This window comes from Rhinoderma darwinii, chromosome 11, assembly GCF_050947455.1.
Source record: "Rhinoderma darwinii isolate aRhiDar2 chromosome 11, aRhiDar2.hap1, whole genome shotgun sequence".
NCBI classification, from domain to species: domain Eukaryota; kingdom Metazoa; phylum Chordata; class Amphibia; order Anura; family Rhinodermatidae; genus Rhinoderma; species Rhinoderma darwinii.
In genome coordinates this window covers 20,048,547-20,076,272 of record NC_134697.1, presented here as the reverse complement: position 1 = coordinate 20,076,272, position 27,726 = coordinate 20,048,547, and the positions used below count along the sequence as shown (strand labels likewise).

Below are 27,726 nucleotides of genomic sequence, written 5' to 3'. Positions count from 1 at the left end.
GGAGAGATACGAGGTGGATGCGTACGAGGGATACGAGGTGGATGCATAGGAGACATACGAGGTGGATGGATAAGAGATACGAGGTGGATGCGTAGGAGACATACGAGGTGAATGCGTAGGAGAGATACGAGGTGGATGCGTAGGAGGGAGACTAGGTGGATGCGTAGGAGGGAGACTAGGTGGATGCGTAGGAGGGAGACGAGGTGGATGCGTAGGAGGGAGACGAGGTGGATGCGTAGGAGGGAGACGAGGTGGATGCGTAGGAGGGAGACGAGGTGGATGCGTAGGAGGGAGACGAGGTGGATGCGTAGGAGGGAGACGAGGTGGATGCGTAGGAGGGAGACGAGGTGGATGCGTAGGAGGGAGACGAGGTGGATGCGTAGGAGGGAGACGAAGTGGATGCGTAGGAGAGATACGATAGAGAGAGATAATAGCTATCTAAGGATCCTTTTATACTGGCCAATGTTAGACAGCTCATTGATCGGAGCACGTTTGCTCCTTTCATAAGGAGCTATTATCAGTAATGTATGGGTACAACGATAATATTTTCTGCTGCATAAACTATACGATCAGCCGATGAACGAGAGTCTGCTCGTTCTTCGGCAGATCGCTGCCCTGTTTTCATATGAACGCTCATTTGCCCAATCATTGGCCCATGTAAAAGGGCCTTTACTCATATTTATCTATTATCTATCTATTATCTCACATATCTATCGAATATCTATTTATGAACTCCTATAGAGACACGAGTGCTAGACCCAAGAAATGCAATAAAAAAGTATAATGTTTATTGATATACATTAAAAACATATGTATTGTAGAAAGGGAAAGGTACAGACCACATAAAACAGAAATTGATATCATGGACAAAATATCTGGTCAGATAAGTAAGGACGATGAGCAATCCACCAGACCTATAATTCAAGTTATAATAGTAGGGGCAGGATGGTCAAGCTGCTAGTGCAAATAAGAAGGCGTAAAAAATGAAAAATTATGGATCAATACATAAAAACCTGCAGGCCTATCAAATAAATGCAATAGTTATTAAGACAAGTGCCTTAAAAGATACAAAATTATATGAGGCAAGTGCCGGAGACCAGTAGCCATGCATACCCAGAAACACCCGACATACGTTTCGCTTAGAAAAGCTTTGTCTGTGGTGGCCTCCCCAGACTATTCCCATTTCTGTTTTATGTGGTCTGTACCTTTCTCTTTTTACAATATGTATGTTTTCAATGTATATAAACAAACGTTATACTTTTTTTATTGCATTTTTTTGCGTCTAGCAGTCGTGTCTCTATAGGTGTTCAATTGGTTTTTGGAGTGTTTGTTTAGATCCAGACTTGTTCAAACACTTCACTATTAGGACCATTGCTTTGTTTTGGTGTGGATATCTATTTATCCATCGCGTATCTCTCTATCCATCTCATATCCCTCTATCCATCTCATATCCCTCTATCCATCTCATATCTCTCTATCCATCTCATATCTCTCTATCCATCTCATATCTTTCTATCCGTCTCATATCCCTCTATCCGTCTCATATCCCTCTATCCGTCTCATATCCCTCTATCCGTCTCATATCCCTCTATCCGTCTCATATCCCTCTATCCGTCTCATATTGTCAGGTCCGTATTTCACACCAAATAACCACCTCTGTAAATTGAAAGCTGAAGGCATGCCTGGAAAGAAGTACACCACACAGAGTAATATTGGTAGACATTCCCTTCCTCAGCCAGGAGGAAGACTGAAAACTTTTTATTCAGAACAAAGAAACACAGAAAGAGACACATGCCTCCTCCCCAGAGATGTGGGAGTGCCCAAGCCCCCACCAGTTTCTCAGCTGTAACTTCTCAGACTCACTCTTCTTGCATTCCAGGGGCCGGTGTCTTCCATAGGTGTGTCCGACATGAACAAAGAACTTGTTATATATATCAGTATATTACACAAAGAACTGAAATGTATATACATATGTGTGAGGATAATATTTTTCAAACAATATACATAGTAATGATCCCTGACAGTATCTCTCTATCCATCTCATATCCCTCTATCCATCTCATATCCCTCTATCCATCTCATATCTCTCTATCCATCTCATATCTCCCTATCCATCTCATATCTCTCTATCCATCTCATATCTCTCTATCCATCTCATATCTCTCTATCCATCTCATATCTCTCTATCCGTCTCATATCCCTCTATCCGTCTCATATCCCACTATCCGTCTCATATCCCGCTATCCGTCTCATATCTCTCTATCCGTCTCATATCTCTCTATCCATCTCATATCTCTCCATCCATCTCATATCTCTCTATCCATCTCATACCCCTCTCTCTCTCTCTCTCTCGCTCTATATCCATCTCATACCTCTCTCTATCCATCTCATCTCTCTCTCTCGCGCTCTCTCTAACGCTCTCTCTCTCTATCCATCTCATCTTTCTCTATCCATCTCATCTTTCTCTATCCATCTCATCTCTCTCTCTATCCATCTCATCTCTCTCTCTCTCTCTCTCTCTCTCTCTCTCTATCCATCTAATATCTCACTCTCTCTATCCATCTCATATCTCTCCCTCTCTAGCCATCTCATATCTCTCTCTCTATCCATCTCATCTCTCCCTCTCTAGCCATCTCATATCTCTCTCTCTCTCTCTATCCATCTCATCTGATATCTCTCTATCTATCTATCCATCTCATATCTCTCTATCCATCTCATATCTCTCTATCCATCTCATACCTCTCTCTATCCATCTCACATCTCTTTCTATCTCTCTCTCACTCTCTCTCTATCCATCTCATATCTTTCTATCCATCTCATATCTTTCTATCCATCTCATATCTCTCTATCCATCTCGTATCTCTCTATCCATCTCATACTTCTCTCTATCCATCTCATCTCTCTCTCGCGCTCTCTCTCTTGCGCTCTCTCTATCCATCTCATCTCTCTCGCACTCTCTCTCTATCCATCTCATCGCTCTCTCGCTCCCTCTCGCTCTCTCTCTCGCTCTCTCTCTCGCTCTCTATCCATCTCATATCTCTCCATCTCATATCTCTCCCTCTGTATCCATCTCATATCTCTCCCTCTCTATCCATCTCATATCTCTCTCTCTATCCATCTCATCTGATATCTCTCTATCCATCAAATATGTCTCTCGCGCTCTGTCTCTCGCGCTCTGTCTCTCACGCTCTGTCTCTCGCGCTCTGTCTCTCGCGCTCTGTCTCTCGCGCTCTCTCTCGCGCTCTCTCTCTCTCTCGCTCTCTCTCTCTCTCGCTCTCTCTCTCTCGCGCTCTCTCTCTCTCGCGCTCTCTCTCTCTCGCGCTCTCTCTATCCATCTCATCTCTCTCTCGCGCTCTCTCTCTATCCATCTCATCTCTCTCTCGCTCGCTCTCTCACTCTCTCGCTCTCTATCCATCTCATATCTCTCCTTCTCTATCCATCTCATCTGATATCTCTATCCTTGTCCTATCTCTCTATCTGTCCATCTCGTATCTCTCCATCCATCTCATATCTATCTAATATCAGTTACATACATTTTGCTTTGAATTACAATTAGTTTATTTTAGAATTGAGCTATTTCCTGAGATTGAGTAGTAGACTCTATAGTGAGGAGAATTCATTATTATATCGGTTGAGTGCTATTTTGTCAGTCTCATAGTGACCTGGCACCAAGCGTAATATAATCAAGGAGACGAGAGCCTGCAAGGTCAATGACCTAGCTAGTGCCATTACCAATAAATTAGATACCGCATCAGAATAGGTCTGGAGAATGAATTCGATTACAGATAAGAATGAGCTTGACACTGTTTTAAATCTGCACCTGCTGCAGCTCCAGCCGCACTGATCAGAATGTAAATGTTTTGTTAGAGCCAGATGAGAACACGAGAGGCTCTTTATTACTGTATTTATTCTATTATATCTGCAAAATAAGTTATTGCTACATTCAGAATCTGAGTTATCGTAGATTATACTGAATGCTATTAAAAAAAAAGACCATCCCAGTTATTGTACTACATTATCAGCTCCAGAGCCCCTTCATAAACTTATCACTGGGGGTCAGACCCCCACCGATCACACATTGATGCCTATTTCATAAAATTTAGTTTCTGGTCCGATTTTGTCGATCCGGATGAAAGATTGAATTTGGTCGGAATAAATTCTTAGCGACAAGAAAAAGCCCCTATTGCCCTGAAAAGTCATGCTTGACACTCCAGGGTCTTCTAGGACTGTATCCAACATCTTTAAAGTGCTTTAACGCCAAAACAGTATTAGTAATGTAAAAGCGACAACAACATATATGGCTATGGGTAAACGGATGGTAATTTCAAATGGTCCAGAAATTTCCACTGCGACGACCACATGGGGTCCAGCGTCTGTGCAGGAGGTCCGTTGCAGGCACTGTAACACTTGGTGAAGAGGGCTGCTTTGCAAAGATGGCCGCCAAAGAAGTGTGAAAAGTTATAGGGAAGAAAAGGAACACTTATCAACTTCAGAAGTCCGTTCAGTGTGGGAGGAAGAGAAAAGAATTTGAGCACAAGAACGTCAGCCGGATTTTGTTCTGACGGGCAGTTGGCCCCTTGAGCCTAGTGGGCCCCAGGATTTGCCCAGCTTTGCTGGATGCTGAAGTTGGTCTTGAGCAGTATAATACACGTTTGTGAGGTTTTACAGAATTGCATTCACTGCTGCAGATCGATTCATGATACTCCATTCCGCTGTGGATTACCTGTAGAAATACAGCAGAATTTACACGTGTTGAAATAGGTGAAATTCACGACATAATCCGCAGCAAAATCTGCATAAAAAATCTCCATGATTTTCTTGCATAATTTAAGTTGGATTTTGAAGTGGATTTACTGAGAATTAGTGTGCAGTAAATCTGCATGGTTTGAACGTAGCTTTCAAAGGAAGGTCCCAGCAGGGCTGTACCTACAGTGAAGGAAATAAGTATTTGATCCCTTGCTGATTTTGTAAGTTTGCCCACTGTCAAAGTCATGAACAGTCTAGAATTTTTATATAACCGAAAGACACAGCATGGATCCGATTAGCCCAAGAAAATTATAATGCAGCCGTCAGCAAGCATATGATCAGGTGTGAGCTAGATCCTGGGGCGTATACCCACAAAGCATCCAAAGCATATATATATATATATAACCTAAAGAAAAAGATGCCAATAGACTAGAAGTATGAGAAAAATGGAAAAATACTTTATTGAAAATAACACATAGGTATACAATAATTAAAAAGAATCCACAAACCAACAGGTTAAAAAAGAGATGTACAAGCCATGCAACTCACAGAATAAGAAAACTGTATAGACAAAAAGTAAATGCCTAGTGGCACAACCTATCGCTGTATGCACCTTCAAGCTATGTCATGCCCACAGAAGTTGAACAAAGTAAAATGAACATATGCCATGTAGAGTGGTATGAAGATGAATAACAAGGTACGTATGAAGATACCAGCAAGATGTGAACAATGCTGACACGTAAAGCTATATGAAAGCAAATTGCAGCAATTAAACATACCCATGATAGGTCCAGAAGTGGGTGCACAGCAAGACGTCCGCCCCAACGCGCGTTTCGGCGCAAATGCCCCCAGACAAAGGCAGACAAACCTTTTTCTTTAGGTTATATAGTCTAGAATTTTTAGGCTAGGTTAATTTTACCAGGGAGAGATAGATTATATTTAAAAAAAAACAGAAAATCACATTGTCAAAATGATATATATTTAATTGCATTGTGCACAGAGAAATAAGTATTTGATCCCCTACCAACCATTAAGAGTTCAGCCTCCTCCAGACCTGTTACACGCTCCAAATCAACTTGGTGCCTGCATTAAAGACAGCTCTTACATGGTCACCTGTATAAAAGACTCCTGTCCACAGACTCAATGAATCAGTCTGACTCTAACCTCTACAACATGGGCAAGACCAAAGAGCTTTCTAAGGATGTCAGGGACAAGAGCATAGACCTGCACAAGGCTGGAATGGGCTACAAAACCATAAGTAAGACGCTGGGGGAGAAGGAGACAACTGTTGGTGCAATAGTAAGAAAATGGAAGACATACAAAATGACTGTCAATCGACATCGATCTGGGGCTCCATGCAAAATCTTACCTCGTGGGGTATCCTTGATCCTGAGGAAGGTGAGAGCTCAGCCGAAAACTACACGGGGGGAACTTGTTAATGATCTCAAGGCAGCTGGGACCACAGTCACCAAGAAAACCATTGGTAACACATTACGCCGTAATGGATTAAAATCCTGCAGTGCCCGCAAGGTCCCCCTGCTCAAGAAGGCACATGTACAGGCCCGTCTGAAGTTTGCAAATGAACATCTGGATGATTCTGAGAGTGATTGGGAGAAGGTGCTGTGGTCAGATGAGACAAAAATTTAGCTCTTTGGCATTAACTCAACTCACCGTGTTTGGAGGAAGAGAAATGCTGCCTATGACCCAAAGAACACCGTCCCCACTGTCAAGCATGGAGGTGGAAACATTATGTTTTGGGGGTGTTTCTCTGCTAAGGGCACAGGACTACTTCACCGCATCAATGGGAGAATGGATGGAGCCATGTACCGTCAAATCCTGAGTGACAACCTCCTTCCCTCCACCAGGACATTAAAAATGGCTCGTGGCTGGGTCTTCCAGCACGACAATGACCCGAAACATACAGCCAAGGCAACAAAGGAGTGGCTCAAAAAGAAGCACATTAAGGTCATGGAGTGGCCTAGCCAATCTCCAGACCTTAATCCCATCGAAAACTTATGGAGGGAGCTGAAGATCCGAGTTGCCAAGCGACAGCCTCGAAATCTTAATGATTTACAGATGATCTGCAAAGAGGAGTGGGCCAAAATTCTATCTAACGTGTGCAAACCTCATCATCAACTACAAAAAACGTCTGACTGCTGTGCTTGCCAACAAGGGTTTTGCCACCAAGTATTAATTCTTGTTTGGCAAAGGGATCAAATACTTATTTCTCTGTGCACAATGCAAATAAATATATATCATTTTGACTACGTGATTTTCTTTTTTTTTTTTTTTTTATATAATCTATCTCTCACTGGTAAAATTAACCTAGCCTAAAAATTCTAGACTGTTCATGACTTTGACAGTGGGCAAACTTACAAAACCAGTAAGGGATCAAATACTTATTTCCTTCACTGTAGATATGTCCTGTTACAATGTTTGCTGAAATCGGTGAAGTTCACAGCCGGCAACAAAAGTTTGTAAACACAGGTTAGATAAAGGATTTTCTTCATAACCAAGAGCAACAGTTTAATTATACACCCTGTAACACACTTTTATTTTTGTGTGTGAGTGTGTTTGTGTGTGTGTGTGGGGGGGGGGGTGTTTTGTTTTGTTTATTATCAATGAGAACAAAAATAATCCAATGTTTTTGTTGCACTTTGGGATTCAGCAACTTAATAATTTAGCTGTTGACCTTGTCCAAGTGGAACTAGCAGACTGCTAGTCCCGGATTCTGATTAAAATTGGATTTTCCACGAGGGACATTTATGACATATCGACATAAGTCTCATGGAACTGAATGGTAGTTACGGAAACAGCGTAGCTCGCATGCTACACTGCTTCCCTAACCCCCATTCACTACTATGGGAGTTACGGAAACAGCATAGCTCAGCGAGCTATGCTGTTTTCGTAACTCACGACCATAAAGTCAGGAAGTGGCCGGGAGTCAATGACAGGAGACAAAGCTAGAACGGGGTTTAGGGGACCCCGTTCTATAGATGGGTGTGGGTCCCAGAGGTGGGACCCACATCTATCTGACATTTATGACATATCCTGTTGATTTGTCATAAATGTCCCTCGTGGGGAAAACCCCCTTTAATAAAGGTGCCAAGGAACCTCCGGGTCCAACAGCGGGCAAATCCATCTGCAGCCAACACTTACTCCTGGAGTTTATCAATTTAGGTTTTTGGTTTTTTTCACTTCGCATAGAACTTCTTAGGTCTTTAGGGTTTATATACACACAAAATATTACTAAGGGTAGATGCCCTTAAAAATGGAGTAACACTTGACCTGTTTAGCCGCAGGGTTGGCCCTCTGAAATTTTTCCTCGGGTGGATCCTCATAATAATGTTCCTTATGAAAAAGACGTAAAAAACACCTGTACTTTAAAAAGCGCTTTGCAAAAACACTAGCGTTTTTGACGTGTTTACACGTTGTTGTTTTTCACCAACGTGTGAACAAGGCCATCTTTTACGTTTTTAAAGGGGTTGTACAGGATTATAAAAAATGGCCACTTTCTTACAAAAACAGCACCGCACCTCTCCACTGGTTGTCTGGTATTGCAGTTCAGCACCATTCACTTTAATGAAGCTGAGCTGCAATACCAGACACAACCAGTGGACAGCTGTGGCACTGTTTCTGTGATAAGATTGTTGGATAACTTTTTCTTTTTTTCCCCATTTTTTTTAAAGTACAGGAACCATTCACATTTACAGATGTGGAATAAATGTAGATTTTGAGACAGAGGGGGGCAAATATTTTCTTGGAGAACTTTGATGGTGCCCAACACAAGGATAGAACAGTGTTGATTCAAATATATGTACCAGGGCTTTGATGATCATGCTACTGTTGCCACTGCCATTTTATAGGCTTCTGCATCGTAAATGTAATGTTGATGAATGTGCGGAAAATAAAAATTAAGCGTAAATAATAAACGTAGCCCGGCATATCAAGCCAAGTGAGATTTTTTTCCCCCATTCAGTTGCTCCATTTCCTGTACAATAATTGTATTTCAATTTCTACCATTTATAACTAAAACTGGAAATTTCCTTGAAAACACAGAGGGTGATTATCTATTCTTCTCTTTTAATATTTTCAATGAGCGCTTTTATGGAAATAAGATGGTGAAATGTGAAATATTTTATCCTGCCTGAGCTAATAATACAAATGCTTAATTATTTTCTAGGGGATTGTTCGCTAGGAACTTCACTACAACCCACTACATGGAAGACGGGACTGCGGTGACCACTGCTCACAATCACACGGTACGGTTCTTATCGACGTGTTCTTCATGCATTGCACCATATGAGAAGCGTAGTAATTAGCGGATGAATTGGGACGTAACTGCAGTAATATTTCCCTATTACTTTGCAAAATAAAGAAACTAATGCAAATATGATCTGGAAATATATTGGTGAACGTAGAAAAAGAGGGGTCCCCATAGCAAAGATCAACATGGGCCCTCCATTATGGTGATGTTTTTTTTCCACCCGGAACAGTAGGGATTGGTGTTTGTTTCCTCCCTTGCCATAACCCTTGGGCCAAATACTCACATTTGCTTGTTAACTATATAGTTCATGCATAGGTTCTTGCTACCCAGTAGTAAATGGTACCAAGGAAGCATGGGGCCCCTGTCTGGGCTTTACAGAGCGTGATGTTCTCTCTATGATGTGTATGCCCAGAAATTGTTAAAAATGACTGTATGATTTAACTTTTTTTTTAAAAATTTGTCTATGTGTACAATTCCTGTTGAGTTGGGTGGTGGAGAACTCTGGGTAATTGCCTCTTTTGTCCTCCCCTTAATCCGGCTTAGTCTACATGTGTGTGTGTTTTAATTTTCGTTCCTTGACACAGATTTATGTAATATTTCCAGTCTCTGATACCAGTGATTAGTAACTGGGGACACAAGTTGAGTGGCAGTGTGCCTAGTACATAGTCTCTCGAAAAATAAGAACTACAAATTGACCATTAAAGGGGTTTTCCCAGAAACATAAATTATCACCTGTCCACAGGAAGGTAATCATTTTCTGATCGCTGGGGCTCCCACCGCCGGTACCCCACCGATCGTGAGAATAAGGTTTTGAACCCCCAAATCCTCCAATCATCACTCCCTGTACTCAGTAGTGTGTATAGCGCTTGGTCCCTGATGACACCAGTAGTGTATACAGTGCTTGGTCTCTGACACAGTAGTGTGTATAGTGCTTGGTGTCTAATGACTGTAGTGTGTGTATAGTGCTTGGTCTCTGATGACACAATAGTTTATATAGTGCTTGGTCTCGGTGATCAGACACCAAGTACTATACACACTACTGCGTCATCAGGCACCAAGCACTATACACACTACTGTGTCATCAGGCACCAAGCACTATACACACTACTGTGTCATAAGGCACCAAGCACTATACACACTACTGTGTCATCAGACACCTAGCTCTATACACACTACTGTGTCATCAGACACCTAGCACTATACACACTACTGTGTCATTGTTGTATACAGTGCTTGGTCTCTAATGACACAGTAGTGTGTGTATAATGCTTGGTGTCTGATGACACACTAGTGCAGGGGCGTAACTAGGAAAGACTGGGCCCCATAGCAAACTCTTGACCGGGCCCCCCCCCCCGGGTGCCACAAGCAGCCCCCCTTATAAATAGTGCCCCCTGTAGAATGTGCCATACAGCCCTCCTGTAGACAGTGCTATATAGCCCCGCCTATAGACAGTGTCACACCCCATTTGTAGATAACGCCCCCACCTCCCCCTTGTAGATAGTGCCATACAGCCCCCCTGTAGATATCGCCATAAAGCCCCCACTGTATGTAGTGCTATACAGCTCCCACTGTATATAGTGCCACACAGCCCCCCTCCCTTGTATATAATGCCACACAGCCCCCCTTAGTAGAAAGTGCAGCACAGCCCCCCCTTAGTAGATAGTGCCACACACAGACCCCTGTAGATTGCACCACACTCAGCCCCTTGTAAATAGTGCCATACAGTTCCCCAATGTGTATAGTGCCACACAGCTCCCCCTTGTGTATAGTACCACACAGCCCCCTTCCTTGTATATAGTGCCACAAGGCAATGGCGCATTCGAGAAATTTGTATCAGCCTGCCAGATGTCACTCAAACATGGAAAGGTGGGTTTGGAGGCAGGACTATGTGACTCTTCAGGATAGCGGCACTGCCCCATGACACTCTAATGAGTAATTAGCATATAGTGAGCGCCGGTTTAAAAGTGGATTTTAAGGATTTTGCTGCATCTGAAAAAAACGGGAAGGTTTGGAAATATTGTCAGGTCATGTATTACCGCATGGTGGAAGTTCAAGGGGTTAAAACTACCAGACAGGTTCCCATGAAATATACAATGAATTGAGAACAATTACATCTGCCCTGCAATTTTGTTATTATAAATATATCCTATATAATTACAGATCCAGAACCAAGCTCAATACATATATACATCCCCAGAACCGAGCTCAGTACATATATACAGCACCAAAACCAAGCTCAGTACTTACATACAGCATCAGAAACAAGATCAGTACATATATACAACACCAGAACAAATACAGCTCAATTTAGTGCAACCCCTGACGTTTAGGTTTGCACGGCGTAAAACTACAGCTCCCAGCATGGCCCGAACAATGGTGAGGATATGCTGGGAGATGCTGTTTCACAAAAAAAAATCATACCACCATCATCTCGCTGCAGATCATACAGTCACTACATTACTGATTAGAGGCAGAATAAACATTTACCTTAAGTGACTCACCGGTGACGTCTCAGATTCTAGTTCTTTTCTTCTCCCTCCAGCCCAGACATCTATGATGGATTTCTACCGGCCATGACCCATTTCTGCAGTTTTCCACTCAGATGTCTTCAGCTTCTCACATTTAAAACATTTCTGCATCTATAAACAAAGTTAAAATTCTCAACACACACACACACACACACACACACACACCGTGCCGCCTGTAGATAGTGACCCCCATAGAACCTCTGTAGATAGTGACCTACATAGAAGCCCTTTTAGATAGTGTCCCACATACAACCCTCTGTAGATAGTGCCCACATATGGACTCCAGAGCTGCAAGGCAATAGTGCTAACCACTGAGCCACCGTGCTGCCCTACTTATGGCTTCCCTTATAGCTAGTGCTCCACGTATAGACCTCTGTATATAGTCTCACATATAGCTCCCCCTGTATATAGTGTCCCACATATAGCCCACCCCTGTAGACCGTGCCATACATATAGCCACCCTTAGCTAGTGCCCACAGGTAACCCACCCCTGTATATAGTGTCCCACATATAGCCCACCCCTATAGAAAGTGCCCTAAAAAATAGCTCCCCTATAGATAGTGCTTTACATATAGCCCACCCCTGTATAGTGTCTCACATATAGTTCCCCCTGTAGATAGTGCCCCACATATAGACCCCCCTGTAGATAGTGGCCCACATATAGACCCCCCTGTAGATAGTGCCCCACATCCCCACATATAGACCCCCCTGTAGATGGTGGCCCACATATAGTCCCCCCTGTATATAGTGGCCCACATCCCCACATACAGACCCCCCCTGTAGACAGTGGCCCACATCCTCACACACATATAGACCCCCCTGTATAGAATGGCCCACATATAGTGGCCCAAATATAGACCCCCCTGTATATAGTGGCCCACATATAGACCACCCCTGTAGCTAGTACCCCACATCCCCACATATAGACCCCCCCCCCCACTGTATATAGTGGCCCACATATAGACGACCCCCCCCTGTAGATAGAGCCCCCACTATAGAAAATGGCACTAACAGTTTCATGAGAAGTAAACAAAAAACTTTACATACTCACATGATCCCGTTCCCATGCTGTGGCAGGTCTGCTGGAGCTGAACGAGCATCGTCCAATGACGCTGATTGGCGGGGCAGAATGACTTGCCCCGTCAATCAGCGCCTTTCAATCTCGGCTAGCCAATCAGCGTCATTGTAAGGCGCTGAATGGCCGGGCATTCAGCGCTAATGCATGTATTTTCCTGTCGCTCCAGAGCTAGCGACGCCTATGGGCATGAGAGGGCCTGTGTCGCCCGGCCCATACTTGTTGGAGGCTCTGCGGCTGCTAGCGGCGACACCGGGGATATGGGGGGGCGTGTCGGCTGGCGGCCGCGGGCCCCGTAGCAGCCGCTACGGCTGCTACTGTGGTAGTTACGCCACTGCACTAGTGTGTATAGTGCTTGGTCTGTGATGACAGTAATATGTATAGTAATTGGTCTGCGATGACACAGTAGTGTGTGTATAGTGCTTGGTCTGTGATGACACAGTAGTGTGTATAGCGCTTGGTCTGGGATGACTAAAATTTTCTATAAAGTGGAAAAAACTCCTTCCTGATCCCTGCCGGCAATCGAACAGATTCTACATTTACATCAATACCAGTAACCCTGTATATTTTGTTTCTCAAGGACTATGTCTAACCCTTTATAAAAATCTACCCAAAGTTTCAACCATTACCAAGTCCTGTGGGAGAAAATTCCATAAGTTTAGAATTCAGATAGTAAAGTATACAATTTTATTATTTTTGGGATGAAATCGCACTTCTCCTAACTGCAAGCAGTGACCACGTGTCCTCTTGGAGGGTCTGCAAAAAGAATAACGTATCACTTTGGTTTTTATAGGGCCATTTACATATTTATATAAAGATGTCCTATCACCCCTCAGCCGTCTCTTTTCCATGATAAATGCATTTAGTTTATGCCTCGTTTTTTGTTTTTTTGCATAAAACATACGACAAAAAAACGCAGTGAATATCAAAAGCCTTCAAAAGCTTAAATGGGTTAGCTGGGACTTTCAAACTTTGTAGGAGAGCAGGGGAGAGTATAAAATATTAAATTAACAGGTGCTCACCAGTAGAGATGCCAACCCCCCCCCCCCCCCCGCTCCAGTGCTGATACTCCGATTGCCTCCAGTCCTTGAAGCTCCCGCAGCAGGACAAGTCCTATTTTTAAATGAAACCATTTTGGGGTCATATAAATTATTGATTAACTTTTTTAACCCCTTCCCTCCGCAGCCATTTTTCGGATTTTCACTTTTGTTTTTTCCTCCCCACCTTCCAAAAGCCATAACTGTTTTACTTTTCCATCAATATTGCCGTATGAGGGCTTGTTTTTTGCGGGACGAGTTGTAGATTTTCACAGCACCATTTTTTGTACCATATAATGTAGTGATAACAGCGATTCCTCAACCTTTTGGGTGTTTTTTTTACGGCGTTCACCGTACGGTAAAAACAGCATGTTAACTTTATTCTGCGGGTCAATACGATTAGAGCGATACCAAATTTATATAGTTTTCTTTATGTTTTACTACTTTTACAAGGAAAAAACTGATTGTTAAAAATAAAATTAGAGTTTTGTCGCCATAACGTTTTTATTTTTCTGTCGATTTAGCCATGTGAGTGCTTAGTTTTTGCGGGGCGAGCTGCAGTTTATATTGGTACCATTTTTGGGGTACGTGAGACTTTTTGATCACTTTTTATTTAATTTTTTGTGGGAGAAGAAGGGACCAAAAAACAGCAATTCTGATGATGTTTTCAATTTTTTACGGCGTTCACTGTGAGGACTAAATAATGATATATTGTAATAGTTCAGACTTTTACGGACGTGTCGATACCAGTTATGTTAGCTTTTTATTATTTTTACATTGTGCTTGAGGGAAATGGGAAAAGGTTTTTTTTTAGCTTTTAATTTTTTTTTATTTTTTTTATTTGTTATAAAAAAACTTTATTTGACTTTTTTTGACTTTTTTTTTAACTTGTCCCCCCAGGGGACTTTAACCAGCAATCGTTAGATCGCTTGCACGATATACTGCAATACTAATGTATTGCAGTATATCGCGATTCTGACAGTCTCCTATGAAGCCCTCATAGGAGTACAAAGATGGCGGACCTGGGAGACTTCGTCAGGCCCCCATGCAGCTGTGACAACCAACGGCTCCCCTCGATCTCGCTGTGGGGGGGCCTTTGGGACGTTACAGGGGGTCGCCCCCCTGTTTTTTGTAATTTAAATGCCGCGTTCGCTATTGAATGCGGCATTTAGCGGGTTAAACAAGCGGGATCACGCTCGAACGAGATCCCGCTCGTAACATAGCCGACACACTTGCTCTATGGAGCAGTCTCAGCCCGTGAGCCCGCTCCATGTTCCCCCACCCGGCGTGCGGCGTTTATATATATGGCGGATGTCGGGAAGGGGCTAATATTATTTATTTTTATTTTTATTTTTTAATGGAATAGAAAAAGAAAGCAATTCCGCCGCTTTTTTTTACACCATTTACCATGCGGAACTTTATTGTATTACAATAAATTCGGTCTATACCAGGGGTCTCAAACACATGGCCCACAGGCCACATGCGGGCCCTGAGGCTGTCATCTGCAGGCCGCAGGGTACGGTAGCTCCCTCGGAAAAGGAGAGAGCAGGCCGAAGGAGGAGTGCGCCGGCAAATGAAGAAGCCCCTGACGTCCCTGTCCATATATCTACAGGGGGGGTGTGGCACTATCTACAGAGGGCACTGTGGCACTATCTACAGAGGGCACTGTGGCACTATCTACAGAGGGCACTGTGGCACTATCTACAGAGGGCACTGTGGCACTATCTAGAGAGGGCACTGTGGCACTATCTAGAGAGGGCACTGTGGCACTATCTAGAGAGGGCACTGTGGCACTATCTAGAGAGGGCACTGTGGCACTATCTACAGAGGGCACTGGGGCACTATCTACAGAGGGCACTGGGGCACTATCTACAGAGGGCACTGGGGCACTATCTACAGAGGGCACTGTGGCACTATCTACAGAGGGCACTGTGGCACTATCTAAAAAGGGGCTGCCCAATCTTTATATTTTTGTGTCTGCCAAACACTGCCAACTGAGCAGCCAAACTGCAATTAGCGACAATTAAACTGGAAAACTGGTAAACGCGCACATTTACGTTAAGTTTAACCCCTTTATGGACACTGTCAATTTTGGCCTTGAGGACAGCACAATCTTTTTATATTTCCCTCTTTGCATCCCGATGCTCATAACTTTTTTATTTTTTGTACGACGTAGTTATATGAGACTTTGTTTTTTGCGGGACGAGTTGTACTTTATGTAGGTACCATTTTTTGGTCCAAATACATTGTCGTTTAATTTATATACATTTTTTATTTTGGCGAAAATGCAGAAAAAAAAGCAGTTCCACAGCAGTTTTAATAATTTTTTTTTTACACCATACACCGATCATCATAAATAATGTTATACATTTGTTGTACAGGTTGTTACGGTCGTGGCGATACCAAATATGTAGCAGTATTATAGTAATGTAGTAATGTTATCGTAATGTAGTATTATAGCAATGTAGTAGTATTATAGTAATGTAGTATTGTTATAGTAATGTAGTAATGTTATGGTAATGTAGTATTGTAGTAATGTAGTAGTATTATAGCAATGTAGTAGTTTTATAGCAATGTAGTAGTATTATAGTAATGTAGTAGTTATAGTAATGTTATAGTGTTGTTGTAATGTAGTGTTATAGTAACGTAGTGTTATAGTAACGTAGTGTTATAGTAATGTAGTATTGTTATAGTAATGTAGTATTATAGTAATGTAGTATTATTATAGTAATGTAGTATTATAGTAATGTAGTATTATTATAGTAATGTAGTGTTATAGTAATGTAGTGTTATAGTAACGTAGTGTTATAGTAACGTAGTGTTATAGTAATGTAGTAGTATTATAGTAATGTAGTATTCTAGTAATGTAATGTAGTATTGTTATAGTAACGTAGTATTGTTATAGTAATGTAGTATTATAGTAGTGTAGTATTATAGTAATGTAGTAATGTTATAGTAATGCAGTGTTATAGTAATGTAGTATTATAGTAATGTAGTATTATAGTAATGTAGTATTATTATAGTAATGTAGTATTATTATAGTAATGTAGTATTATTATAGTAATGCAGTATTATTATAGTAATGCAGTATTGTTATAGTAATGTAGTATTATAGTAATGTAGTATTGTTATTATAGTAATGTAGTATTGTTATAGTAATGTAGTAGTGTTATAGTAATGTAGTATTATAGTAAATGTAGTATTGTTATTATAGTAATGCAGTATTGTTATAGTAATGTAGTAGTGTTATAGTAATGTAGTATTATAGTAAATGTAGTATTGTTATTATAGTAATGTAGTATTATAGTAATGTAGTATTATAGTAATGTAGTGTTATAGTAATGTAGTATTATAGTAATGTAGTATTATAGTAATGTAGTGTTATAGTAATGTAGTGTTATAGTAATGTAGTATTATAGTAATGTAGTATTGTTATTGTAATGTTATAGTAACGTAGTGTTATAGTAAATGTAGTATTGTTATTATAGTAATGTAGTATTATTATAGTAATGCAGTATTTTTATAGTAATGTAATGTAGTATTGTTATTATAGTAATGTAGTATTGTTATAGTAATGTAGTATTATAGTAATGTAGTATTGTTATTATAGTAATGTAGTATTATAGTAATGTAGTATTATAGTAATGTAGTATTGTTATAGTAATGTAGTATTATAGTAATGCAGTATTATTATAGTAATGTAGTATTATTATAGTAATGTAGTATTGTTATAGTAATGTAGTATTATAGTAATGTAGTATTGTTATAGTAATGTAGTATTATTATAGTAATGTAGTATTGTTATAGTAATGTAGTATTATAGTAATGTATTATTATTATAGCAGTTCAAATAACGAATCGATTAACAATAATTTTGTATTGTATCAAATTTGAAAGTAATGCGGCCGTCAACTTCACATTTTTTCTTTGTGTGGCCCATTTACCCGGCCGAGTGTGAGACTCGTAGCCTATACCACACGTGTGTATTTTGTTTTTACAATTTTACAAAATAAAAGCTTTTACACTGCGAAAAATTATATATATATTTTTAATGTGTAGACTGTTTTTATTTAAAATTAAACTTTATTTGATTTATTTTTTAGTTCCATTAGGGGAATTGACATTGCAATTCTTTGATCTTTAATATAATGCTTTGGTCTGGTCTGGGAAGAGTAACAGCCAATCTATTAGGAGGTGCCTTCAGGTGGTGGCATACAGCTATGGCAGGCCTGGGGGGCCTTTGCTCAATCATCATAGTAACCAGTTGGCGCTGCGTAATTAAATCATTAGGTGCCCGTGGGTGACCGAGAGAACCCCATCCTTCTGTTCCCCATCTTGAAACCACGGTCGCTATTGGTCGCAGCACCTAATGGGTTAAAAAAGCAGAGGTCAGAGGTAACTCCCGATCTCGGTCAATTCAGCCGATATCCAACTGAATATTGGAGACGGCACCCACTGCTGATGGCACATGCATAGCTCTTGTGCCCGCACCATCTAACGGACGTAACTGTACATCCATTTGCAGCAAGGCACCGCTAAAATGGACGTACAGTTAGGTCGAAATGCGGTAAGGGGTTAATCACTGTATAAATGTAAAGTTCTACAACTTTCTTATCTATTTTGTTTCAATTCCTCACCATTTTTAGAGATATTTTTTTCAATGTCAGTGATTCACAGGCTGCAAACGTACATGCCTAGTCCTGAACTCAGCTGAGAAATGGATACAATTGTATCCAGTTGGGGCAACGCTATCTGAGCGAAACAGCCTAGACACCGGACTGATACATTGTTGCAAACTATCAGAGAGACTTGTGTAGCTGCTGCTGATCACACGGGCTTCCATCGTTGGAGCCCCAACGATCACCTTTAATATGTGAGGGTACCTTGCAGCAAGTGTTCACTTTCTCTGCAGCACCACCGCAGGATATATGAAGCATTACAACTGAGCCCTTCAGAGAAAAAGATTCTCTTTGTAGCCGATTTAATCTTTGACTAATAGGTGAGCCTCCTGAATGTGGGACCCCCTCCCTCTGACAGGGAATTGTGAAATTGGTTTTCTAAACCAGACAGCCCCTTTTAAATATGCCCTTTAAAACTATCACTCGCACACATAACAGTACAACACCGTGTTCCATAGAACATAATTCACACCCTAGAAGTGTTTACGGTCTGCTATTTAACCAGTATAATGAATAACCTACTGGAACTAAAACCGTTTTCGTATCAAATAAGCTAAAAAGTAACCATTTTTGAGATGTTTAAAATCAAGCCAATTTTTTTATTTTATTTTAATAATGAAACTGAAGCCTCAGAGCTAAATATACAGTGTTTGCGAGAGTTCTGCTTCATGTTGATGTGTTCAGGGTGCAAATTAATTCAGCTGAAACTACTTGTCTCCTGGAATTCTGCATTGTAAAGAGTGAATTACATCACTGGCTGTCCCCTACGGACCATATTTATATTTCATGTTACTGATGTCCTGGGACCGAACAGTCTAGCCGGAGCCTCTAGGCAAAAAACAGCTGGAAAAGACCAAGGTCTAGAATTACTGCCGAAAATAATATATGCTCTTTTAAAAATTAAAAGCACTTTTAAGGTCAAAGCAATGTTAACGGCATATGTTATGACTCTCAATATTTGTCTGTAATAGGAAATCTGCTTCTCTTGCAAGTTTATGCATTCTTATCTAGTGTCCAGCAGGCAAACGACATGACTCCTCGCTGATGCAATCCCAGAATCCTTTGTCATCTGTTTTTAGGCTTAGTTCGTCTAAACAATTGTAGATATTTAATATCGAATGTAATTTTTCCTCGATGATCATGGGGTTTGCGGGAAATAGACTTTTTGTTGTTTTTTTTATGATTGGTACGTTTTTTTAAGCTACAGGTGGTATGTGCTCATACTTTGGATAATGTTTGTTTTGCTGTAGTGCTGGAAATCATTCCTATCATCCTAATTATTATAGTAGATTGGTAACTTGATAGATATGAACACTGTAAGAATATAGTCAGCATATACAGGATTTTAACGCGTTGGAGGACGCTGACAATTTTGAAGTAAAGGATGGAAACTTTTTAATCATTCCGCCAGCCATAACTTCTTTTAGGCAGGACCTGGGAACCTTCATTGGGTCACCAGCTATCATGAAAACCCAACGGCACCACTCAATCTCATCAAAAGGTCGACCGATTAGGCGACAGAGGGAGCCTTAGCCCTTTTCTTACACCCTTAGGCCTTATTCACACGGAGGTGTCCGTTTTGCGCGTGCAAAAAATGCTGCGTTTTGCGCGCGCAAAAGGTCCGTGTGGCATCAGCATATGGATGCGCAGCTGTGTGATTTTCGCGCAGCCGGCATCATTATGACACTCTGTTTTTATGTTTGCAAACCGAAAAGCACGAGGTGCTTTTCTGTTTTCATTCATTTATTTTACTTCTGTTGCGCGAATCACGCGCGGCACCCGGAAGTGCTTCCATGTGCCGAGCGCGATTTGCACGCACCCATTGACTTCAATGGGTGCATGCAGCGCGAAACACGGGCAAGTACAGGACATGTCGTGCGTTTCACGCAGCACACATACGCTGCGTGAAATTCACTGACAGTCTGAACGGCCCCATTCATTAACATAGGTCCGTGTGAATAAGGCCTCAGGGTATGTTCACACGCTTAACAAAAAAACGGCTGAAGATACGGAGCTGTTTTCAAGGGAAAACCGCCTCTGATTTGCCGTTTTTTTTATCAGGCGTTTTTTGAAACGTTTTTTTACGTGCGTTTTTGGAGCTGTTTTTCTATTGTCAATGAAAAACTGTTCCAAAAAAGGCCTTAAGAAGTGACATGCACTTCTTTTTACGGGGCATCTTTTTACGCCCCGTTTTTTGAAAATGAGGCGTAAAATAACACCCTGTCGGAACAGAACGCTGTATTTCCCATTTAAATCAATGGGCAGATCTTTATAGGCGTTTTGCTTAAAATTTTTCAGCCATTTTTCGGGACGTTTACGGCCCGAAAAACGGCTAAGAATAGCCCATGTGAACACCCTTAGGTGTCGTGCTTGCTCTTGACCGAGGGCATCTTAGGGGTTAAATGGGCGGAATTGGGATGATCAGCCAATTCCCATGGATGATACATATCATGAGCCTGCTACATATATGGATGGCACTGTGTGGGAAATACTATTTACGCCTGTCCCGCACATACGCCGAGCGGTGTGGAAAGAGGTTAAAGAGATTTCCATCTCAAATGAAAAATTGCTGGAATATTGGTAACTTTATTTGCTTAGATGTTGATATTTTTTCTGCTTTGTTGAAGTGTCTTTTTTTCTTTTTCTAGTGTTACAGCAGGAAGTGCAGCCATATTGGTTGTCACCTTTGAATTAACTTCTCATACGCTCCCTTCTGTTTATAGAGCGGAAAAGTGGAGACAGGTTCTCTCTAACTTCTGTGTAGTATTGGGATTTTTCATTATATTTATGCAAAATTCTTCTAAACTGGAGATACACTTTAAATGAGAGATTTCTGATTGGTTGATACTGTATTTTATTAAAATATATGGCCAGATTTGCAAGCAGCTTATTGTGCCAATGCAAATAAAAAAAATGAAAGAGAATCTGTCATGTACTTTATGCAGCCCCCTCTGAGAGCCCACCCACTGCTGATCGTCTTGATGGAAAAACTCTTAGCGTTTTGTGTATAAAGCTTCTGTGCAAACCTATGTGTCTCCATGGTTACAGATTACAAATGTGTGTGATCTCATCCAACAGTCATGTGTTACTTTATTCTTCTAATGTCTCTAGGTTAGCATGAAGAGTGGCCAGAGGAAAGAGAATAACACATGACTACAGCATCAGACTACCTACAGGTTTTGTTTGTAGTCTGTAACCATGGAGACACATAGGTTTACATAAAACTATATGCAAAGTTGCTTCATTTATTTTTGAATTGGTTGCAAAATAAAAGTCCTATATTTGTTACAGTCACTACATAATGATCTATTCACAAAGTATATGTATAGGAGAAAACCAGCAAAACCGGGACCATAATGTAAATTGTAAGAACTATGTTCTGAGTGACAATATGTGAACATGATTCTGCAAATATCATTCAATTGGGAATAATATGATCAAATTTGAAGCCTAATAACCTCCTGGTTCATCAGCAACCACTTCCACATACCCTATATCTATCATGGTGCGTTTATTTTAGATGCGCCAGTGCAATGAAATATAGTTGTAAAAGTATACACACCCTTTAATGCTTAATTGTCACAATAGTCTATGTAATATTTGCATATGGAAGGGAAGTAAAAAGCAAAGTTTACCATGCATTAGTTAATTAAGGGGAATTCTTTCCCTTTTTAACAGAAATCTTCCCAATAAATCAATAATATATGAGCACCCCATATCCTTCTTATTCACAAGAAGTATTGTAATATTTTCTCACTGGTTTTCCTCATTACAAGAATTGTCAAAGCAAACCTGTTAGTTCTGCTAGCCTGCCAAATGGAAGAACGGTTATACAAATGAAATATGGGCATCAATAATTTTTCACGTAAAATATATGACAACACAGATGAGCGCTAACTTCTGTCAGAGCAAGACATGTACTAATTGATGGCAGACCTTGGAAATAAATCTCACAAAATAATTACAACTATTACTGTGAATACCATCAATTCTGCCCGGAATTGGATTACAGAAACGTTCTCATTTTTCAATGGTGTATTGTATCATTGTGCTTTTAACTTAGGAGATAACATTTATATATGGCTTTTCGTTAAAAACCTGTAACAATAATTGACCAGTGTGAATGAAGGGGAAGATTAACAATGAAATTGTAATTTTTAACGGATTTTCAGCAATCGTGCCACCGGAAAAATCATCACTATTGGTGGCACGATCATAAATGTGAAGACCGATCATAGCAATATTTACATTTACACAAAGTATGGTTGCCTGTCACATGACTCTTGCGAGGAGCACCTGGGTCCCAAAGATAAAACTTTGACGGGACCCAACCCAAGTGGCATTGTTTGCCATGATTTAATCTAGTGTGTATGTGTGTGTGTGTGTGTGTGTGTGTGTGCGTGTGTACATTGTATATGTGTGTGTATATTGTATTCGAAAAGTCTTTAGACCCTTAAACTTTTTTCACATTTTGTTATGTTGAAGCCTTATGCTAAAATAAAAAAAAATCAAGGTTTTTCCCCATCATTCTACACACAATACCCCATAATGACAAAGTTATAATAATAATAACAGTTTACAACCTTAGAAATGTTTGCAAATTTATTAAAAATGAAAAAGTTAAATTTTGCATGGACAGAAGTATTCAGACTCTTAATTGGAAGAAGTTTGGAACAACTAGGAATCTACCTAGAGCTGGCCACCCCACCAAACCCAAGTAATCGGGGAGAAGGACCTTGGCATGCGAGGTGACCAAAGAACCCAATGGCCCCTCTAGCTGAGCTTCAAAGATCCTGTGTGCAGATGGGAGAAACTTCCAAGAGGTCAACCATCACTGCAGCACTCCACCAATTTGGGCTTTATGGCAGAGTGGTCAGAAAGAAGCCTCTCCTCAGTAAAAGACACATGAAAGCTGCCTGAAATTTGCAAAAAAAAAAACACCTAAAGGACTCTGACTGCGAAAAACAGGAGTGAACTTTTTGGCCTCAATTCTAAGCGTCATGTATGGAGGAAACTGGGGACTGCTCATCACCTGCCCAATACCATCCCTTCAGTGAAGCATGGTGGTGGCAGCATCATGCTGTGGGGGTGTTTTTCAGTGGCTGGGACAGGGAGACTGGTCAGGGTTGAGGGAAAGATGAATGGCGCAAAGTACAGAGATAATCTTAATGAAAACCTGATCCAGAGTGACCCTAAGCACACAGCCAAGACAACACAGCAGTGGCTCAGGGACAACTCTGTGAATGTCCTTGAGTGGCCCAGACAGAGCCATGACTTAAACACAATTGAACATCTCTGGAGAGACCTGAAAATTGCTGTCCACCGACGGTCCCCGTCCAACATGACAGCTGGAGAGGATCTGCACAGAAGAATGACAGAAAATCCCTAAATCCAGGTGTAGAAACCTTGTGGCATCATACCCAAGAAGACTGGAGGTTGTTATTCTTGCCAAATGTGCTTCAACGAAGTACTAAGTAAAGGGTCTGAACACTTCTATCCATGCAATATTTTAGGTTTTAGTTTTCAATAAATTAGCAAAGATTACTAACATTCTGTATTCACTTTGTCATTATGGGGTATTGAGTGCAGAATGATGGGGGGAAAACGTGACATTTTTTATATTTTAGCATAAGGCCTCAACATAACAAAATATGAAAAATGTAAAGAGTCTGAAGACTTTCAGAATGCATTGTGTGTGTGTGTATGTATGTATATATATATATATATATATATATATACATACATACATACATATTCAAATTGATGAGGAGAAACTAGGACCGCACATCCACAATATTAATCAATAAACATGAGGTTCTAAGCCCACTTGCCACTTTACATCGACCTACTTTGTGTTTCCCTACTGTATTGGTTGCAGCACCGCATGGCTGTGCCCGCCCCCACAATACCGCACCCGCAGGGGGAGCAACCAAGAGGCCCACAAGCAGTCCTGCTGCCAAGCCAAGCACCACAGAATCAGACACCACTACACGGCACCACAACAAGTGGTAAGAGTGGTACCAGCACTCCATGCTTTTGACCAAGCTGATTTTAATTAAGGAATGATCTCATAAGTGTTTCTGCTCTTGTGCTCTCGGTTGGTTACTGGGGGAAGCATCTAAAGGTGAGTTAATTTCATCTTTTCACTTGTGTGGTGGTATCTGTTGCTGTGGTGCTGCACTTGTGGGGGGATGTGGCTGAGAGCCAAGTTGGCTTTGCATGGCAGCAGGGGTGCTTCTGGGCCTCTGGCCTGCTCCCTCTGTTGGTGCGGTTTTGTAGGGACCCACTTAAAGGAGGTCGCCGTGAAGTGGCAAGTGGGCTTATACAATTTGATCAAAATGTTAACAAAGAACCTCATGTTCATGTTAATTAATTAATGGTGTGGATGTGCGGTCCTTAGTTTCTCCTCTTCAATTTCGAATATATATTCGTACATTTTAAAAATAAATTAATTTGTAGAGCAAGAAGCCCTATCTAGACTTACTACATTGTTGTGTACAATGATGGGATGTTTCATCATACGTCTGCACTGCCTATTTCTAGTGCTGCGGTAGAAGGCTTTTTTGGGTCTTCCTCAATCTCTCTGTCATATCTCAACATCTGGAATAAGCTGTTTCTTCAAGTCAGTTTATTGAGAAATAATTGAGAAAAATATGACCGTGTCTTAAAATAGATGACCATAATTTGTATATAAACCAAGTCTAGACCAATGTTCGTTATATTTAAAATGATATATAATGTGTTAAATGGGATCTAGCCCTCTACTGGGACTTACATGGCCAGTAAACTGGAAAATAAGCTGTCTCCTGCATGTACACACTTCATGGATTCCTATAAGCACATGGATGTCTATATACATTCACTCAGGAATAGCTTTCAAGGCTTTACTTGCCAGGAATTCAATTATAGGAGTCTTGAGGAATAAACTCTGTATTATCAATGTACGGTTTTATCTCTTAAGAACCATTATGGCCCATTTCAAGGCTGGGTCGTCCAGCCAGTCATGAAAAAAATAAAATAATTTAGTGCTAATTATTGAAGGATTCCCCAATCTCCATCCGTGAAGGAGAATCATGACTTGATCTCAAACAATACATCATCATTAAGTGGAACGAACAGATCAAATAACTTGTGGACCTAAGGGATATTTGGCTTCTGGCAGCATGCTCTGCAGCCTGGAAAGAGCAAAACATTCAAGTAAATGAGTTCCATTAAAATGTCGTCTGATAGGATGGGTGAGGAGCAGGTTCACAAGTCAATGTACTCTAAAGTCTGTGGCTTCTATGCTCGTCACCTCTACCTGAAACATAAGTAAGGGGTAGCTTTGTTAGTGGCACCATGACATTACCATCTTTGTGATATGTGATATGTCCCTATTGGTTTGGAGTTGTTACGGTCCCATAAGACACCGAGTTCTCAATACGTCATAAACGTATTTATAGAATATGCATTTTAAATGGGGATGCATCATATAAATCTTGAAGAGACTAGTGTAGGAACTCAAGAATTTAGTTGGTCTAATATAGATCTTTCCATTAAGTCTCCCCTATCAATAACGATCGAGCTAATACTAGGATTTCTCCGTATCATACTGTGATGTGTAAGAAGTGTATTAGAAATATGAACGGTGAAGAGAAAATCAGAAGACAAAGACCAGGAAAGCCTATCTACATGAACAGTATGTGGGGCCATTAATTTGCCATTGTGGAGCACCTTCTTCATGGCGCTCTTGAAGACCCCTCAATAATTTTCTTTGGTGGATCACAGCCCACACATAATGAACCTTGGGTATCATATGGGCAGTCCATGCAATTTACTAGACAGTAGGAAGCGGTTATTTTTCTTTAAAAGCAACCCTCCGATCCTGGGACAACATTTACCTGCTGCCCCCCTATGCCGTATTAGGGTCCCCTCTGTGCTGTCCCAAAATGGCTGCAGGGCTCCTTTAGACTAGGAGACTGAGAAACTCCTACTGTTTTCAGATTGGCCAGAGCTCCTCACGTGAGAAGTTCTGTCCAATCTGTGAACAGAGGGAGCGTCTTAGACTCAGTCCGAGAAGCGCTGTGGCCATTTTGAGACAACACAGAGGGGACCCTAAAACGGTGGATCCACGGCAAAGGGCGGCAACTGGAAGGCACCAGGTAATATTACTCCATATACCCCATCATATTTATAATTGGAGGGTCGCTTTAAGGTGGTCATTGGCCCCTGTGCAGCTACACATGAATATAAGGTTTGTTGGCTCATGGATGGAACTCAATGGGAGGAACTTGGAAATCCAAATTGATTTCCAGCTCACACAGACAATTGAATCATAATCATTGTGTAAGTCCGATGCACGATCATTTCTCTTCACCACTATCCCCAATGTGCACTGAAACTAATCACTCATCTTATGGGCTTGAGATGTTTTCAGTGATTTAGAAGTAATTTAGTCATTTTTACTCAAGGGTGGCCGGTGTCTATTTAGTCATTTTCCAAAAATGCTAATCTAAACAAGGAGCCACATGCCTGACAGCTGCATTTTACTAGACGTAGCTCAATCATGCATATTTTATTTCATTTGCAGAGCAGATTAAACATGTGGAACTGTTTGCTGCTTTTTCCGTATTTATTTTATTTATTATTTGGATATAACAAATAGGCTCTCTGCTTTTGTGGTTGAAGCGTTTGTAATAGGATCAAAAAATTGATAGTTATCCCTCCTTATATAAAGTTATCTGCATAAATGAATATTAAAGGGAAATTACTTGTAAAGTTGACTTTTTTTAATAAATGATAATATGGTCATTTTTATACTCATACGGAATATGTGCAGAACATGAATGATTATAATGAATCCCTATAATTTTGTAAAATGAAAGGATTATTCCTAAAGGAATAACTTGAAATACTGAGAATGGAGCCTAATAGAAACTCTAACAGTAAAGGGATAACAAATGCAGCGATGACCCGGTACAGGTATTATAATCGCAGTGATGTCACAGAACCGAGATAAAAAAAACGCAGTAATGACATCGTAAAGAGATAATAAATGCAGAAATGTCACTGTACTATGACATCACGGTTTATTATTACTGTGGTTATTATCCTTGTACTTTGACATCAAGGTTTATTATCACTGTACTATGACATCACTGTTTATAATATTTATACTGGGATAATAAACACAGTGATGTCATAGTACAGAGATAATAAATGCAGCAATGTCACAGTGCAAATATTCTAAACCGTGATGTCATAGTACAGGGATAATAATCACTGTGATACAGTACAGTAGTAATAAATAGTGATGTGATAGTACAGAAATAATAAACACATTTATATCATAGTGCTGAATTAATGCACACACTAAAGTCACAGTACAAGGATAAGAAACACCGTGATGTCACAG

The 27,726-nt window shown here is 40.7% G+C and overlaps 1 protein-coding gene across 1 annotated transcript in view; it reads left to right on the top strand.

The window, feature by feature from the left end:
- Positions 1-27,726, top strand: part of ADAM12 (ADAM metallopeptidase domain 12) — a 407,169-nt gene that overhangs the window by 207,799 nt on the left and 171,644 nt on the right. Inside the window, exon 4 of the mRNA XM_075843108.1 lies at positions 8,930-9,008. Coding sequence (XP_075699223.1) covers positions 8,930-9,008 — 79 coding nt within the window. The remainder of the gene's footprint in view (positions 1-8,929; positions 9,009-27,726) is intronic.